General features: G+C 45.7%; 1 protein-coding gene across 1 annotated transcript in view; it reads left to right on the top strand.

The window, feature by feature from the left end:
• DGKQ (diacylglycerol kinase theta) overlaps window positions 1-8,259 on the top strand; it is a 90,871-nt gene extending 82,612 nt beyond the window's left edge. Inside the window, exon 25 of the mRNA XM_054289341.1 lies at window positions 675-8,259. Coding sequence (XP_054145316.1) covers window positions 675-845 — 171 coding nt within the window. The 3' untranslated portion in view covers window positions 846-8,259. The remainder of the gene's footprint in view (window positions 1-674) is intronic.
• Window positions 8,260-17,706: the final 9,447 nt, after the last annotated feature.

Below are 17,706 nucleotides of genomic sequence, written 5' to 3'. Positions count from 1 at the left end.
TTGGGTAATCAGTGTCTGTTTTTTTCTTGAATATCTCAATTTGTACATAGAAGACAGCATCAGCTCCCTAAGAATTTAACTTCTCTATTGACTTTGAAATTGTGAAATAAACATGTTGTCGTAGGTGACTGTGGTACTCACCAGTCTCACATTTGCTTGCTACCTTAGGAATGCCTTTTCAACTCACAGACATATGCTGCTGTAGGCAAGCTCAAAGGATATGTAGCTATTCTGGAAGGGGTACCAGAACCATTGCCTTGCTGAGGAGAAGTGAAAGAGAGGGTCATACCTCAGAGTTTCAGAATATGTTAAAACTTTGTTCTTTTCATGAGATGAAATGGAAGGGTAATGGAAAGTGAGAGAGAGAGCAAACCTAACTTGTGAGAAACATTTTTTCTTCTTCTACCAGGTTGCTGATTAGTTATCTCTATATATGGGTATATATAGATATGTGTGTACAGGAATATATATGCACACACATACATATATATAATGTGTATATGTTTATGTAAAAAAAGCAGTAAATCCTATAGCTTTACAAGGATAGATGCACCAGATAGTTGTGTATTTATAGGTTTTTCAGCTTTTTACTTGGTTTTTAGTTCGTTGCCTTAGATCGGCTAATTGATGACTACAGATATTTTAATAACTTCCTTTAAATTTTTCAATTTTAGGTCCATATGTTGAAAAAATCCAAGCAGAAGCAGAAAAAAACTGGAAGCCTGAAAGAGATGAAGGTGGATAGCACATCAGTCTCTGAAGGAGGACGCAAAGGGGAGACATGTGTTCATGCCTATGGTAGATACCACCCTGGCCCAGGAAAACAGAGTGCAGACAAGTCGTGAAGAGTGTTGCCTATGAGTGTGCCTTTCATTACATTTTGATAGTACTGGGTTCTTCTTTGTCTTTCAAAGATAGTACCTCATTGTCACAAATAACTATTATGTACCACTTGTCTCATCTGAAATGTTTACTTGGGGTTGCTTTTCTGTAAGCTGTTTCCCAGCCAAACAGAGATTCCAAGATGCTGAGATTTCTGGATTTGCCTTCACAAAAAAATCCTTCCCTCCTCCCAGTTCATTCTTAAAGAAAATCATTCCATAGATAATTTTTTTAATTGTACTAGAACTGAAAATGTGTTCCTTTAAATTAATGCTCACAGTAGCATCCTAACCAAAAAAAGGCAAAAGCATGAGCTGCTGAGAGCTCTTTAGATCAGTCCAAATAGCACAGCTGAAACAGTACAAGTGTAAAGAGAAAAATACAAAACACAGGAGAGATTATTTCTGTAAAAGGATCCCAGTGCACTGGGAAGAGAGAAAGTACTAGAACAGTTGAGTCAAAATATTTCAGAGCATTTACTTCAACAGTATTTGGACAGCATGAATGAAGGGGGAACAGCCTGTAGAGCAACTTTTCAATTGTAGCTTAGTTTCTCGTTATTCAGCCAAAGCCAGTTTTAAAAAGCATTTGAATTTCATTAGCTACAACTGTCAAAATAAAAAGGAGCAAGAATACCCAAGGCAATAGTATGTTATACAAATTCTTTTTTATCACTGAAACCACTAACTTTGACACCAGACTCTTCTGTCTTGACTTTACTTGTGTTATTTCATTTTCATGAATTTGGACTGTTATATAACAGCAAGCTCAAGAATCATCATTAATTAGGTTAAAAGAAGTACCACTTAGTGTTCAATTAAGTAAATTAGCATAGTCATATGTTAGAGCTGAGCTGATGTGCAGTATAGCTTTACTGAGGAGCCTTAGCATCTAGGCTTCAAATAACTGGGAATGTGAGAGTCATCATGAAAATTCACTTACCTCGCTAGGCTTCTCAAGTCTTTGTGGGTGTTACTAGGTGTGGGCCCAGGGACACAGTGACTGTCTTTTCTCACTTAGATGAGTGTGTGCTCTTCAGAGGCTGTTTCTTCATCAGTTCCTGTGAGACCAAGACCACCTCTCTATGTTTACCCATCTGCTGAAGCTGTGGCGACCCAGTAGTTTTACAGCTTTGTGCTGGAGCAGCCATACACCTGCCATGCGCCATGCAGATCTGCTGCCCATGGCTATAGTCTTGTCGTCCTTCATTCACATCTCTGCTGTCTCATCTCACTGTGGTTCCCCAGGAACTGAACCTTTCACTGTTGGTCAACATCATACATAAAGGGCTCTCTGAGCCACTTGTGGGCAGGGGGTGGGGCCTGCAAGATTTTGCCACTTCTATGCATCTGCTGCTTGGAGCTGCTTAAGCCGTGTTGGCTAGAGCCTACTTAGCCATATGGTGGGCTTCCTTGTCCTCTGTTGCACAGTAATAACTATTTCAGCTGTGGGTGGCATGAATTCATCACTTGAGTGTTAGCCTTTAGAGCATACCTCTTGCCAGTGTGTCTAGGAAAACATCTCTAGCTGCTTTGGGGGACTTAAGTGTAACTTTGAAATACACAAAAGCTGTTTTGTGATGGAGCCAGTTAAATGCTGATGCAGTTCTTGCTGGGTCTCATTGATGAGTCTGTACTCCTAGCAGTGTGACAGCTTCAGCAACAGCTGACCATTACACGTGCTTTCTGCTTTCTGGTCGTGCTGCAACGAGGGTGTGAATGTCATCTATAGCAACAGAATGATGCAGCTAAAGCTAGAAAGAGAGACAAAATAGCTATGGAAAAATGGCAGATGCCTGCAGCTTCTCCTTTCAATCTAGGGATTCCTCCTCAGTTTTCTGGTAGAGATGCAGTTGGAGGAATGACTTCTATTTTCAGTGAAACCTTTTCTTAATTGTTTAAATTCTTAAATTTATATTTGGGGATGTTCTTCAGGTCCCACAGTGCGGACTAAAACTTCGCTTTCGTTCAACATGAAAACTTGACTCACGCTATGAACGAAATAGTTTGGATAGTACAGAGCTAAAAGCCTTGTCTTCCTGATCATTAAACACAGGGTTGTCTTCTTTAGGACCTGGGCATGAGGGGTCAGCTGGGCCTCTGCTGGCATCCTGGTACCAGCATTACAAGTAGGGAGGACCGAGTATAGTATTTCAGGATGTGCACTGTCTGAATGAAGCTCACAGATTAGAGAGGAAATCTGGAACAGGCTGTGGCTTCATAATTGTCCAGAAAGAGAGAGAAACTGCTTGGTATCCTTGGGACAGCAGATAGGATGCATGGTCTACTTTCCAGCTGCTGACTCAGTAATGGAAGCTGGGCTTTTTGTTACAGAAAACATGCATAAATTTTAAGATTTCTGGTACAGACTGTCTTCTGCAGCCCAAATAAATAAGGCTGTCTTACTATTTTTCCAGGCATATATAATCCTGCATCATGTATCTGACAGTGTTCAAGTTCTTGGCTTGTTAAGCACCTGCCTGTCTCTCCTTTTGCTCTGTATCTGTTATCTGAAATAACATGAAACTCACAGGTCACAATATTTAAATCAGAGGGCCCCTTTCTGTGGCATATTCCTTGTGATGATTTCCCATCCCTGGAACTCTGTAAAAGCCTGTTTTGGGATAGCATCATGGTAGCAAGGTGACTCTGAAGTATGAGTGTGATCTCTTCCTAGCTTCCAGAGGGCGTCCTGGTAGAGGACAAGAAGGCTTTGAGTTTTGTTCCCTTTTCTTTTTTTCCGAGAAACCAACTGCCATGTATTTGAGTAGATGAGTGCCACACTGGAATGAAAACATAGCTTAAGAAAAACACGTAGTATATAAGGCCTCTGTGCATCAAAAATGATGCTTAATGTGTTTTGATGGCAAAACAGATTCAGTTGAGACAGGAAACTTCCTGTAAAGCTTTTAAAAGGAGAAACTCGCTCATTAACCCCTCCATTAAGATGTTCTAGTTTCAGGTTCTGTAAAGGCCATTATATCAAGAATATGTGTATGTGTGTGTGTATTTTTTTTCTCATATTTTCATTGCATATGATGTCTGAGAAGGCCTAGTATTTTCTTCCATGGTATGCAAGGCCTGCATGAAGGGAGGGGGTAAACTCTTCACAGTTAATATGAAACATTTAGACATAGCCTTTCCACTGAAAGTAACAATGCAGTATAATTTATGTGACAATGGGTAGATAGATGATTCTCCACACTGACTGTTTGAGTAGTATTGTGAGAGAGCTTAGTGGTCACATGGCCAAGTACTTCAAATAATGCAGCAACAGAAGTGTAGGGGAAGAGGCTCAGTTCTGTCCAGACAGGTGTTAAATAATATCAGGGACACAGGACCAGGAGCTGTAACTGTGGACAGTGAAGAGATGCAGGCTCTTTGCTATCCGGAGCACACTCCTTCATCCTCTCTCCACTGCCTTTTTACCTTGCCCATAAACCATGGCAGGCACAAACAGCACAATTAGCATCTCTCCTGCTGAGGTACACTCTCCTGACCTTTCACTAGTGTCCTACTTAGGCATTGCCAGCACTGGGGAGAAAAAGGTCCTAAAAACCCTGGTTCCTTTCAGATACCACAATGTTGCAGACTAGTGCAGGTGGTCAGCTGGTTAAAATCTATTTTGATGGATAAACACATTACCTCTGCCTTGAATTAGTAGAACTAAAATTCAAAAACTCATCCCTAAGATACGGGTGCTACTTCAGAAAATTTGCTGCTTTTTCCCCCCATGGCTTTTTACCCTTGATTTGTACAGTTTAAATTGCTGGTGTTTTCACCACATTGAGTTTTAGATGAAAGGGTTATTTTGCCAAAAACCTTTTCTTTATACATGTGTGTACATACATGTGCACACACCCTTTAAGACTACGCCTTATTGTATTTCCTTCCACAGTGCCTAATTATACAGCTTTTGCCCTGTTACAGCATTCTGATAGCACTCACTTCTGGATCTTCCTTTCACCGGTTTTGGACATGAGGCAGGACTTGTACTTTCCAACACGACATGATGGCAATATAGTGAAAGCACAACCATGTTTAGAGTACAGTTTCTGCATTTATGCAGTTTGAGCTCTGCTTGCTCTTTCTAGATTTAGTCAAGTATCTGTGTGTCTAAAACCAGTGGCAATGGCTATTGTAGCATTTTAAGAACTAGGAGGAAGCTGTCACTGCAAGACTTACCTAAGGAACAAAACTAAATGAACTGTTATAGACAGTTGTTGTTAATCCTCATGGTTACCGTCTTACAAATATTGTATTGATTTAGTGTCTTTAGAAGCAAATATTGTACTTGATCTGAATGTCAGCTGTTTCAAATTGCTCAGCATTTATGCATGCGTGTGATTCTGTAGCAGTCCGTTGTCACATAAATGTCATTATCTAATGAAACCTCTTTTTGTGGGAGGAGAAGGTAAGAGGAGCTGTTGTGACACTTTAAAAGAGCTTACGTTGAAGACACAACAGATTTGTTGCATATGTATTTAATAACGTACCGACTGTAGGTATGCTCTGTCTTGCACAGTTTCCAGTCCATATTCCAGCACCAGTACTGGGGGCTCATTAGACTTTTGAACTGGCAGTAGATACTTTTTCAGTCTGCACCCCATAAGTCTTCCTTACCACCTTAACAGTGACTGTACATCTTCCTGTTTCTGCCAGGCTGCCCTCCTGCCCTTTGGGACCTAGTTCTGTACCAAAACTGGTAATGAAGGTATGAGCATGTGCTGGTGAATGTGTGTGGAGAGTGGGGGAATGGAGTTCCTGCTCTGAAGGCTGCTCTGTCAATTTGGCTTAGACTGTTCTTTAATTTCTACTTCCACTTCTACTTTAGCCATTTAACAGCTGCGCAGCAAAGATTTGGCAACTACTGAATTGCCTTGGATTCACCGGTGACAACGTTGCCTCATTTTCAGGCTTCGATTTTATATGCATCAGAATATGTATAACTTCATTATACTTTTTGCACTTAACAGAAAATACAGGTTAGATAGGCTTAGAGTGTGGCAAAATTGCAATGTTTGTACTTTTTTTGTAAATATGGGGATGATTCTACAGATAAAAAGATGCACTTTCAGATAACAATGAGAACAAGTTTGTAGAATACAATTGTTTAGGAGTTTCTCCAGCTGCAGTGTTCCTGATCCCCATCCATGTCTAACACTGTGTTCTCCTTGAAAGCCTGCTTGGGGATAGAGATGGCATCTCACATTGCAGAATGTATTTATAGCTGACTGACTGAACGTTTGTGTACGTTTTTGAGCAAATTTGCTGCTATTCTAAGTTTTAGGTTTTACTAGACTGCTTCTATAATGCGTAAAATAATGTTCAAGTTTTATTTATAATGTCAACACTTACTGATTTGACACTTGGTTTCAGGAGACATCCAGCCCAAAGCCTTCATTCCTTTTGCTATTTAATATTTTTGTTTTGTTGTGGTTTCTTTTTTAGCAGTTTAGGCACTGTATGTGTGGAGTGCAGTGAAATGAATGCAAATTATTAACCTTAACCTGCAGTTAGAGTGGCAGTTTCAATGTTTACAGGACAGAGACTATTGATTGTAAACCCATACATGTCCACTGAAACGTTGCACTCTGTGTGTTTGGGAAACACTGTTTCTGCTTACCGTGGTAATTAATGGAATAGTTACCTTCTGGTTTTAGAGTCCTGGTTATGTTGCTTTGGAGAGATTTCAGTGTGGGTTATGGCTTCTCTGTCATGGACTCACAGGACAGAATTTGTACTGATACAAGTGTGTTATATTGAACATGTTTTCTGAAAGAGTGACTTTATTTTTTGTGAAGATAATTTATGAGAAGGTTTTATAGCAGATCAGTGCTGAAGAAGTTGAAGTCTTGAAATAAATGTTTGTAGATATTAAAGATCTATCCCAAAGCAAAGTATTTTTAATAGGGCAGTGTTATTGGTGTAGTTATCCCTCTGAGCTCTCCTGGCAGCATACCCATTTAGCATGTCACTCTGCACTGGTCAAGTGTGTTATTTTGGGGACAACCTGATTTCAGAAGATATGGCTTCATTTATATTGTGCATATGCCCTATTACACCTCTGGCAGCAACTCCCCATTTAAACATCAGCCATACAAGGCAGAGCTTCTCCCCATACAGATCACTGCAGGTTGAAGAGCAGAGAGCCTGCCCTTGTGCTTGACTGCAGAAAGGTTGTAAGTCTGGTGACTGCCTGGCACTTACAGTCCTCTCTCTCACCACCACAGAGTGTGCCACACAAGCTCTTTTGCTTTCTGAAGGCAGGCAGGCACAAATCAAGAGTGCCTGAGTCAAACTGCTAATACCTTGTCTCACCATGGCATCCATTTCTTAGTGCTGCTTATCTTGCCAAACTCGATAGCAAGAGGTGCTTGAAGTATTACTGAGTATTTATTGTGTAATTTTTGGGTGCTTATAAAGCCTTCACTGCTATTTTGAAGCAAAATTTGGGGATCTGTAGCATAGCAATAGCTGTATAACTCTAGCATTCCAAACATGCCCAAAGCAAGTTATCCTTGTGATAGTTTAGTTAGCAATGGTGTAGCTAGCAGCAATCAGTATCTTAAAGCTACAAGTTCTGAATATTGGAAGACAACATCTCTGCTTTGAATGCAAAGCATTGGAGTTTGTAATTCACTATAGATTTCAGCGTCTTTCCTAGTTTAAAATGACTGATGACATCTTAATTCTTCTCAGCTATAACTTAACTATTGCTTAAATAACTGTTTTTCACTTCTAGTTATTTAAATCATCCAATTTACACAGTTGTATGAATGCTGTTTTATTATCAAGATACTCTTAAGGTGTCTCATAGCATTTCTTGTGAGTGTTCTAATACATCAGTAATAAATAATCCTGACCCAATAAACTAATGTAAGCTGACAAGTTATTGTCTAGTGCTTATTCTTTGTGCATCTGCCTAATTCTCAGAAAAAAAAAAAAAGCAGCCTAAGTATAAGCATTAAAGTGGTTGAAAACAGTTTCCACACTGTGCCTCAAACCCGTAATGTGTTATCACACATTTACTTGTGGATTGATCTCAAAAACTAGCTTTTAATGATGTAACTTGTTTCTCAATGTCTGCCTTGGAAATGAGACACATCACTATATTGTGGTAACTTGTCTACAAAAAACATATCTAGTGTACTAATAGATTTTTTTAAAAAATAATTTATAAAATATGGACTTTTCTCTTATATTTAAACATCTGTTCATCCTTGGGTTCTGTTCTTAGAATAATTCTGTGTATATTTTGCAATACATGTTTTGTGTTTGACTGTACATTTTGCACCAATATGAAATATTGTATTCTAAGAGTATTATTTACAAACTCCAGAGATCTGTAACTAGAATTTGCTGTGAACAAATACATCTCTTCTACCCTGGATGCTTGTGGAGTAGTTATGCTTTAAAAATAGCGGAATACACTTCTGCAGAAACAAACATACTTTATCTCAGCTGGGCACTGCTTTTAGGAATTTTGTAGCCTTACTGTTTGAGATTGGGTCATGCCCTGTGAAAGGATGGCTGTGTTCTAACAGTGTGATTTCAAACGTTTTCATTTGTGAGACGACATCTAAGTTTGATCCCTGCAACGTTCAAGCACCTCTAGAACCCTTATTTCTGTGGTTAGCACTGTAATTGGTAAAGGCTTTCTGTGATAGCACCAGTTTACTTTAACGCACACAGACTTCTTTAATGATGATCCAGATTTTCCAAGGTATTTTCATACAATTCCTTGTTCTGTTTGCCCTTCTCTAGAAACACATGACCTGGTTTTCAGGCTGTGGGTAACAGGCCCACACATAGCTTTGTGCTTGGCTCAGGTGAGCAGTGGTGGACCTGGCCTGCACAACTCAAGGGTCAGACCTCATGGACCTTGGCTTGGAGGGACTCAGCTGGGGCAAGTGGAAGGGCTGTCCAGTGAGCCAGGCCCAAGTGGAAACTGCCCCACTGTGGGTGGACAGCTCACCCCTCCTCAGGGGTTAGGGTCTGCCTTTCATGGCTCGGGATGGTGGGGGGGTCACTCAGCTGGACACATCCACTTGAGGTGTTCCTGGTGCAGTAACCTTGCCTCTGGCAATGAGCAATTGGTTCTCCCTGCTCCGTTCAACAACTGACTGCAGAACTGAGGCGGCCTTGGTTATGTCCCAACACCTCTGGAAAAACCTTTACGTTCCTTGCTGGACTGCAAATCAATGAGCTCTGAAGCAGCTACAATTGCATTTAAATCCATACATAGAAAAACCTTAGTTTGGGGCTACAGTTCTGGGAAAAGAGTGGAAACAAACAAAACACTGACCTTCGTGCAGAGAAAAGAAAAGAACAAACCACAAAACATCCAAACCTGAAAATATTCCTACCCCTGCCCTGCTCTGGGCTGAGAGAACTGCAAGAGGAATAGACAGCTACCAGCAGTCCCTTCCTGCGCATACAGGGTTGTGCCTTGCAATCTGGCTATACCACTTTCTCATCAAGGGGAACTGGTGTCTGAGAATGGGACAGATGGATTGGACCATGATAAATCCCAGTTTAACTTCAGTGTGGCTCTAGCCACCGGTTAGATAATACTCTTTGAGGCACAGCTAAAAAAAAAAAGCAACCTTTTAAGTAAATAATAAAGTCACAAGGAAATTAGGTTTAAGGGCTAATGGAATAATTTTGGACATCAGACTGATAATCAGATGACAGCTCTGAGCCCTATAAAAGATGCTTCCTTGTTGTGAACTACTGTAGCACCTGTGATCCCTCCTGCCGGGGCTGAATAACCAAATGCTGGAGCATGCAGTGGTGGTGGCATCACCATCTTGAAAACAAATCCATGCAGCCAGAGCACTGCCTGTGCAGGTGCCTACCTACAGGCAAGCAGCCTTGACATGAGTAACACAAATGGATCAAACCTTGCCTCCTCATCAACTAATAAGGCTCAACATTCACTTTTGAACAAATCTCTGTCCCTCACAATTTGCCCAGACCTCTCTTGTAGCTGGCACCATACTATATTGGTCTATCCAGGAAACCAAGAAATCCAGCCTAAGAGTCTACTATGGAATTACAGAAAGAGAGAGGGATAGGAAAACCAAGTGCAACACAATGGTTATCGACATATTAGAGAGGTAGAACATCAGCAGAGATGAGGCACAGAGTCTGCAGAGACAAGTGCTCTGACCAGAAGCCTGGTGACTTAATGCAGGGCCCTTGTAATTGGGGCCAGAGGCAGTGGCAGGGTAGGCATCCGAAAATGTGCACAGTGAAATTGCACATAGACATCACCTCACTCTACACCAGAAATTGAGGAGGGGACAAGCTCTGTCAGTTTCAGGGCTTCCCTCAGCCAACCTGTGCTGTTAATCAGTGATCCTTTACCACAATTAGTCACTCTAACAGACCAGCACTGGCACCTCTGCTGGACCAGAGCCCTTAAGCCTGTGCCGGAAAACTGCAAGGCTGCTGTCAGTCCAGGATCTCTGGGGATGTTGCTCACAACCCCACTCATTTGCACACTGTTTTGGCTCAAAGAAGCTTTCCCTCCTGCAATTTCCAAAGCACAAGCAGCTCAGAAGGCACAAAACATTCCCAGCAGCAAGGACATGTCGATCTTGCCAACCCTGCTTCAAACTGCCTAAGTGGAAACAAATTAATCGCGTCACATGGTCTCTACACAGCCTTGCATTGGAGGTCCTGCTCCCATATTTTTCTGTCACACAGGAATGGCTTGGTGTCTTCTGATGCAGCAGCCTCCCCAGCAAAAGATGGAGCAGAGCTGATAGCAAGTCTTCTATGACTGACACTCAATCTCATAAGCCACAGTCCCCACAGGCAACCCCCAACATCTCCAGTCCAGAAAAAACTCAGGGATGCTGAGATCGCCATCTGACAGAGTTTCAGCATATCTGCAACAAAGGTGTGGAAGGTCCTATACTCATCTAGGACGTGCCAGAATTGAAGACACTCCATCACAACTGCTGCAAGAAAGGAGACTGCTTCAGTTGACTGGGTGGCACATTTTTTTCTGCACTCTCCCACTTCAGCGTCCCAGTTTTTGGCCCCTGCTGGCACCTCCTCCTCCTCATCAGCCATTCCCACCACAAGACCTGTCGTCACTCCTGTATTACTGCTGTCTGCAATGGCTTGCCATATTTGTTCTCCTCTAGAAATATTTAACACTTTTTTCATGCTTCTTTGAGTTACAAGTGAACATTTTGAGGATTTTTTCAGTCTTTTAAAGTTTTTAACTGTGGTGTGTCAGCGGTTCTGGTCATAAGCGTTACCCTGCATCCTGCTTAAACCTGTCCAAGATCATCGTTTTATCTGCCTGTTAGAGGGAGCTGCTTGAGTTTCTGTTAATTATAAATATTCTTCTAGGTTTCTGACAAGTTTTATGAGTGTTGGCACAAAAATGAAGCAGTGTCAAGTACCATGCTACTAAAACAGGGACTTAGTTCTGGCAATACCCGCTTAACACGAACACGGACATTTGCTGCTGGGCACGGACCACTTCATGATTTTCCTGGCTAGGTAACTCACTGTTAAACTGGAGGTTGCTGCCCTCTTGCTTTCTGACTGAGGATAGCAGAACCCGCCCCTGTATTTGGAAAGGCTTTCAGGAACTGCCCAGACACTGGATGTGCTATTGCTGTGATTTAAAAATTATTTTAAGAGAAACAGTGTGCTGTGGTTATGCAAAAATGTTTATGCTTTAACTATTGTTTCATGGATTTTAAAAGCTTGTTCCATCTTTCTTTAAGTAATCCTCTGAAATTATAATCAGTTTGGGGAAGAAAACAAATGGCAGTATGGTGCTGTGCTGAGGGCACAGGTTTCTAAGACTGCTCTCCCAGTGCTGCTGAGGACTGTATTGCCAGCAGGTCTTGCTGGGTCTCGCAGGGCAGGGAGGTGGTCCAGCCCGTGGAGCAGCAGGGAGCATTGCTGGGAGGAGCAGCAGAAAGGTGCGGGGTGCTGCTCTGCAGGTGCCGCTCCCCCCTAAGAAGGGAGCATGTGCTGGGGAAGCCTTGGCAAGCAGTGTGGGTGGCCCACCACAGGAGGGGCACAAAGGACCCAGGCCCCTGTTGGGGGAAAGCTGGCAGGGGGAGTTTATCTCTCTGAAATTTGCCTGCAAAGGGACATGGGGCAGTCCAAGGCACGGCCCAGTAGCCAGCCTCAGTGGTGCTTGGCTTGAGGTGAGCTGGGGCATGCTGGTTTCTGCTGGGATAAAGTGAGTTTTTTTCACAGTGACTAGAATGATGCTGTGTTTTGGGTTTGTGCTGCACACAGGGTTGATAATATAGAGATGTTTTAAGCATTCTTGATCAGGGCTTACACAGAGTCAAGGCCTTTTCTGCTTTTTGTACTACCATGCTGGGGAGGAAGGGATATTCCAGACCACTTGACATCATGCTCAGTATTTAAATCTGTGCACGAGAAGGAGGAAGAAAGAGATGTTTGGAGAGATGGCATTTGTGTCTCCAGGTCACCATGAGATGGGAGGGGGCCCCTGGAGATGGCTGAAGAGCTGCCTGCCCATGGGAAGTGGTGAATGAATTCTTTGGGGAATTTTGCATATGTGTGTTTTAAATTTGTTTTATGTGTGTTTAAATTTGGTTCTCTGGTGGGGCAGTGAGTGAGTGGCTCTGTGTGGCGCTTGGTGGCCAGATGGTGTTAAACCAAGCCATGGAGGAACAATGTTTCACAAGAGCATTCAGCAGGGGGGAACAAGGCCGAGCACCGCTCCAGGGCCAGCTCCAGCGGTTCTGAGAGTTGGGCAGTCTTGACAGCAAGGTTCTGCCTGCCCTGAGGAAACAGTGTGACAACTGTCCTGTCAAGTAAGAGCCTGAAATTCATGGCTAAAGGCCAGGCCCCCTGGTACTCTGCATGGGGGCACAGTGATGCACTGTGATGGCACAACCCCAGACAGACACCAGGCGTCTTGTCTTGGTGGTGAGGAGCAAAGCCCTCAAGAGCCCAAGGCCCTGCATGCATGAGCACAGAGAATTTGGTGGGGCAGAGTCTGCATGGACTGAAGACTAGGTCCCAGACTGGATGGCTTAAGGCGATCTGAAGTGGAAGGAACTGCAGAACAAATCTCTCCTGCACAGCTAGATGGCTTAGTCTTCTGTTCTCTATGCAATAGTACCTTTAACAAAACAGAGCACAGAACTGGTGACAGGTTTCTCCACTGAAGCTCCACCCTGCTTGCTGAGGATCACAACACTCAGTCCACTCTCATGACATTCAGAGCTGTAGTGCACATACACAGAGGCCCATCTCGAGTCTCCCTGTTCCTGCTGGAGCACTGGCCTCACTCCCTCACCTGCTGCACTCAGCACGTCTTTCTTCCCTAGCCCCTACCCCCAAGTTTCCACTCCTCACACAGCTGCTGCCAGTTCCTCTGGCGTCCTCCCTGTTCCTGACACCTATTTCCTCATGCCCACCTCAGCTACACAACCTCTGGATCTGCTGCCATCACCACTCACCTCCCAGCTGCTCCAAGTTGCTGTCTGGGCAAGTCCAAATAGCTGCTGCTACAGCCACAGTCCACACACAAGGAGTGTCTCCTGCCCCTGGGAAGAGCCCTGGCCCTGAGCAAAGCCCTAGCAGATCCACACTGCAGCCCCAAGGCTGCCTCTTCCTCCTAGGGCACCTGCCTACTCCATCAGCACTCTCTGGGGAACTGTCCAAAAAGCACACCCAGAAAAGCACAGCCACAGCAAAGGGACCTTTGGTGAGAAGCAGCAGGAAGGTTATCAGCTGTCAACAGAACACTGTGCTCTCAGGCACAAAATCTGGGGCTGGCTGCTGCTGTCATGAGTGCTCCAAGCACATCTTCCTCCCCACTTCTGGCACCCAGACCCCGGATGGCACATGGAACTCATGCAGGTGGGTGAGGCAGGACATGCCTGCTTTCTGTGGATCTTCCAGAAAGAGCAGGAACCACAGCAGGATTCAGCTGTTGTGCTGCTCTGGGCCACTCCACAGATACCACGCCACTGCATTTCCATTCAACGCCAGGCTGACTCCCAACCCAGCCCAGGCCGGAGCCCTCCCCCTGCAGAGGATTACTGCCACAATCACAGCTCCGCAGGACTTAGCACAGCCACAATGGGCAACAGCAAACACTTTCTCACCACCGTCAGCTGACGGCCCGGGGCGGCCAAAAACAACACAGAAAGAAATGATGGGGCAGCAGCTGACTAAGCCCCCGGGATTAGAGAGGCTCAAACGGGGCTGAAAAGCAGCATGTAGCGCTAGCCCAGCAGAACTGCAGCTCCAGCCCTCAGCTCAGCTCACCCAAACACGGTCAGCCGGCTCCTGGCTCCCAGCACGCCGAGAAGGGGCACAAACACTGACGCTGCAACACAGAGTCAGGCAAGAGGGAAAGAACAGCCACCTGCACAATCATCACCCTCAACACACACATCACCTGTCAGGGTAGCTATGGCAGCACCCAAAAAGGTAAAGGGTTGTCTGTCTCTGTCCTGGGGTACCGACCCACAGACCAGTTCCGGGTCTCTGTGCTATGGCACTGTGGCTTGCACCCAGGCATTCACAAACCACAAACTCCACCAACACATTGAAGTACATAAAGAGACCCATCTCTCCATACAGTCTCAGAACAGCCATGCACCTGGAAGATGCCACAGCAGGTTACATCTCAGGTAACCCACAGGTGAAAGACACAGCCATCACTCTGCAAAACTGCACACTTGATACTCTGCAACCTCAGCTCTGCCTATAAGGCAGTGGCACAGTCTGAAAAGCGGCCCTTCATGGGGCCAGCACTGCTACCTTGCTAGCCATGGCCCCCAAGGAACCTCAGAGATGACCATTTTGCACAGCAGCAGGGCAAGAGAAACTCAGGGATTTCACCAGCATCTCTGAAATTGACCAAACAGCAGCTTCAAAAAGGATCTTTTCTCACAATTAAGACAGGACAATCAAAGCAGAAAAACAACAAAAGAAAGAGATTGCTAAGCAGCAACAGCTTGGCCCAGGGATCTCTCTTCTTGTTCTAGGGTGACCCATACAGCCCAGGAAAACAAGGGCAATGGATGATGACACTAGAAGCCAGGCAACCCCTCCAGCAGTGCTCTCCAGGGAAGAATGAGCTCCTCTTTGGCAAACCCAGCACCTTTGCTGGGCTGGCTCAGCACAGAGCCACTGCCAGGAGGGCCTCTCCTTCTGAGAGAGAGCTCTCCTACCCCAGGAACTCCTACTTACGGATCAGACAGTGTACCTGCTGCACAGCCAGCACTGATAAAAACAGCAATCCAGCAGTATCAGAGCTTGAACAGGCAGTTTTGTCTATGCTTGAACTCAAACAGGCACACAGCGCATATGCAATATGACTGCACAGAGGCAAAGAATCCTTTCTTCTTTCTCCATGTTCCAAAGGAGTACACAAAACATTCAGAAGCAGTCCCAGCTGTGACCAGACAATGCCAATGCACATTTACAATCACTAGCCCTGTTCATTATGTGGCCAGGGCAGAGTCCGTTAGTATGTGTTTCCATAGATGGATTAGAATAGACCTTGAGAAATCTGAGACTGTCATTTGCCTGAAAATCACCTCAGAAGATGGACAGGAAGAGGATGGGCATGTGAACATGAAGCTCAACCTCCAACAAAAGGATGTGGCCTGGAGTGAACCTTGCCTTGTGTAGACCACACAGTAGTCAGCCATGCAGCCTTTTTGCCTTGCTCAGCAGTTCTGCATCTATCCAACCTGTCAGAGCCATGTGCACAATGATGGCTGAAAAGCTCTGCAACACTGCAATGCTCATAATGATCCACTTGCCTTTTCCTGAGGAGTTCTGGTCCTTACGGGCCTTGCAGTAACTCTTGCCCAACAGGACAAATGTCATTGCATGCTGAGACTCCTGTGTTTTAACTGCAAAGATAATGCAACTGTAAAGAATGACATGTAGACTTTTGGAGGAGACTCTTATAGTCTTTTCCACATTATTCCAGGCACGTGATCCTCTGACACAGGGATTTTGTTCTGGCCTTCTGTTTTTTCAGCCTGTGTTGCTCGTGTCTGGTAGGGCCATGGCATGCCCAGAGCCTGCCCCAGGGCTCTGCACTGCATGACCATCCCACTGTGCTCTGCCCAGGCATGGAGCCTTCTCAGCCTGGATCGAGGGACAGACCTGGAGCCATGTTCTGGGGACATGTCACGGTGCTCGCTGAGGCCTGCCTGGCAGCCACCTCACACAGCTCCACAGCCCTCGGGCACGTCCCAGTGCCCTGTGCCGCCTCCTGGCTGCTCCCCAAACAGCTCGGTGCTTTTCTACAGCCACGCAAAGCAGACGGCCCAAACCTGCCTTTTATCCTTGTGCAATGCATTTCATCCACATCTACAGATTCATTCCATCAGCTCTCAAGAAAGACTGCTTTACCTACCTCAGGCTTATGATTTTACCGTTACAAATCTCTCATTCATATACCTCTAGAAATGTCTATAGTTAGTGGATCTAAGTATGAATCTACTGATTCATTCCTTCGTACAGACAACTCTAAATACCTACATACCCTATGCATGAGCTGCATATAAATATTTTGATATCTGAGTACTTCCTGGCACAAGGCAGCAGGAGCTGCAACACTGAACAAAATGGCATCTCCCTCCCACAAAATGGTGGCAGAAACCTTCCAGCCAGGGCTCCGGCCCAGGAAGCCTGGGCAGCGCGGGAGGCGCTTTCAAGGCCAGAGCCAGCGCTACCCAAAGCCCTCTCAGCCCCCCAACTCGCAGGCCTGTACACACTTGGGGCTTCTCCAGGAACACCCAGCTGCGCCCTTGGGACCTTGGGGAGCGCCAGGCACAAGTGCTGCGGGGCAGGCTCTGTGCTCCCAGCTGCGCCTCCTCCTCCCAGGCGCTCGCTCACCGCAGGGGCACTCCCGCCACGGGAACTCCCTGCCACGGCCGCACACCAAAGCCACGGAGCTCTCGCACAACCCAGCAACAACCCTGCTCTCCAAGTGTGTGCTGCACACAGGCTCCACTCCAACACTGAGCACAGCACACTGGTGCACCTCAAACGCCTCGTCCTCGCCCCCAGCAGCTCATGTGCAACATGAGCACAGCCACAAGGCCACCTCACTCTCCTCCAGGCCCTCCAGCTCTAGGCACAGCACCAGAGTGCCCCTCCTCCAGCACACCAAGGCCAGTGACTGCTGCCCACCTACCTGCACAAGGCTCTCTCACATCTGCAGCGCTGCCACCAGGGGCCCCATGAGAGGCTGGTGTGCCCTGTTCTCCCCAAAGAGACCCTCTCCCATCACCGCTTCCCTTCCTGGGGAGCTCACCAACTGGGCAACAACACACCAACTCCAAAAGGAAGAGAAATGCCAACCTCAGCACATTTCAGATGCCACCACACACACTTCTGGCTCTCCCTTCCTGCACCCAACCTCACGACGGTCCAGCTCCGGGGCCACACAAGGAGGCACAGCATCAAGTCCTCTTCTGCACCCTTCCTCGAACAGTTTCACTTTATGCACACACAGCACTTCACTAACCCAGCCGCACCTCTTGCTCTGTACGCTTATGTTCGCACACAGGTACACCCACGTCCCTGCACCCAGACAGACAGCACGGCCACTACGCCTCCTCACACACACGTGGCCCCTGAACCCTGCCATTTCTGCCCTTGCCGCTCCAGCGGGTTTCACCCACCGATCCTGCAACAATCCCTCAGCAGCAGCTGCCCTCACAGCCGCCCTCTGCTCAACACAGGCACTGCCCAGGAGGAGCAGCACACCCCGAACCTGCCCATCTCCACACAGCAGTGGGCAAATCTACACTGGGCACTTGCATCCTTC

Source organism: Melozone crissalis, unplaced genomic scaffold (genome assembly GCF_028551555.1).
Source record: "Melozone crissalis strain CALT ecotype California unplaced genomic scaffold, PUWL_Pcris_2 ptg000005l_1, whole genome shotgun sequence".
Lineage (NCBI taxonomy): Eukaryota > Metazoa > Chordata > Aves > Passeriformes > Passerellidae > Melozone > Melozone crissalis.
This window is presented reverse-complemented; position numbering and strand designations above follow the sequence as displayed.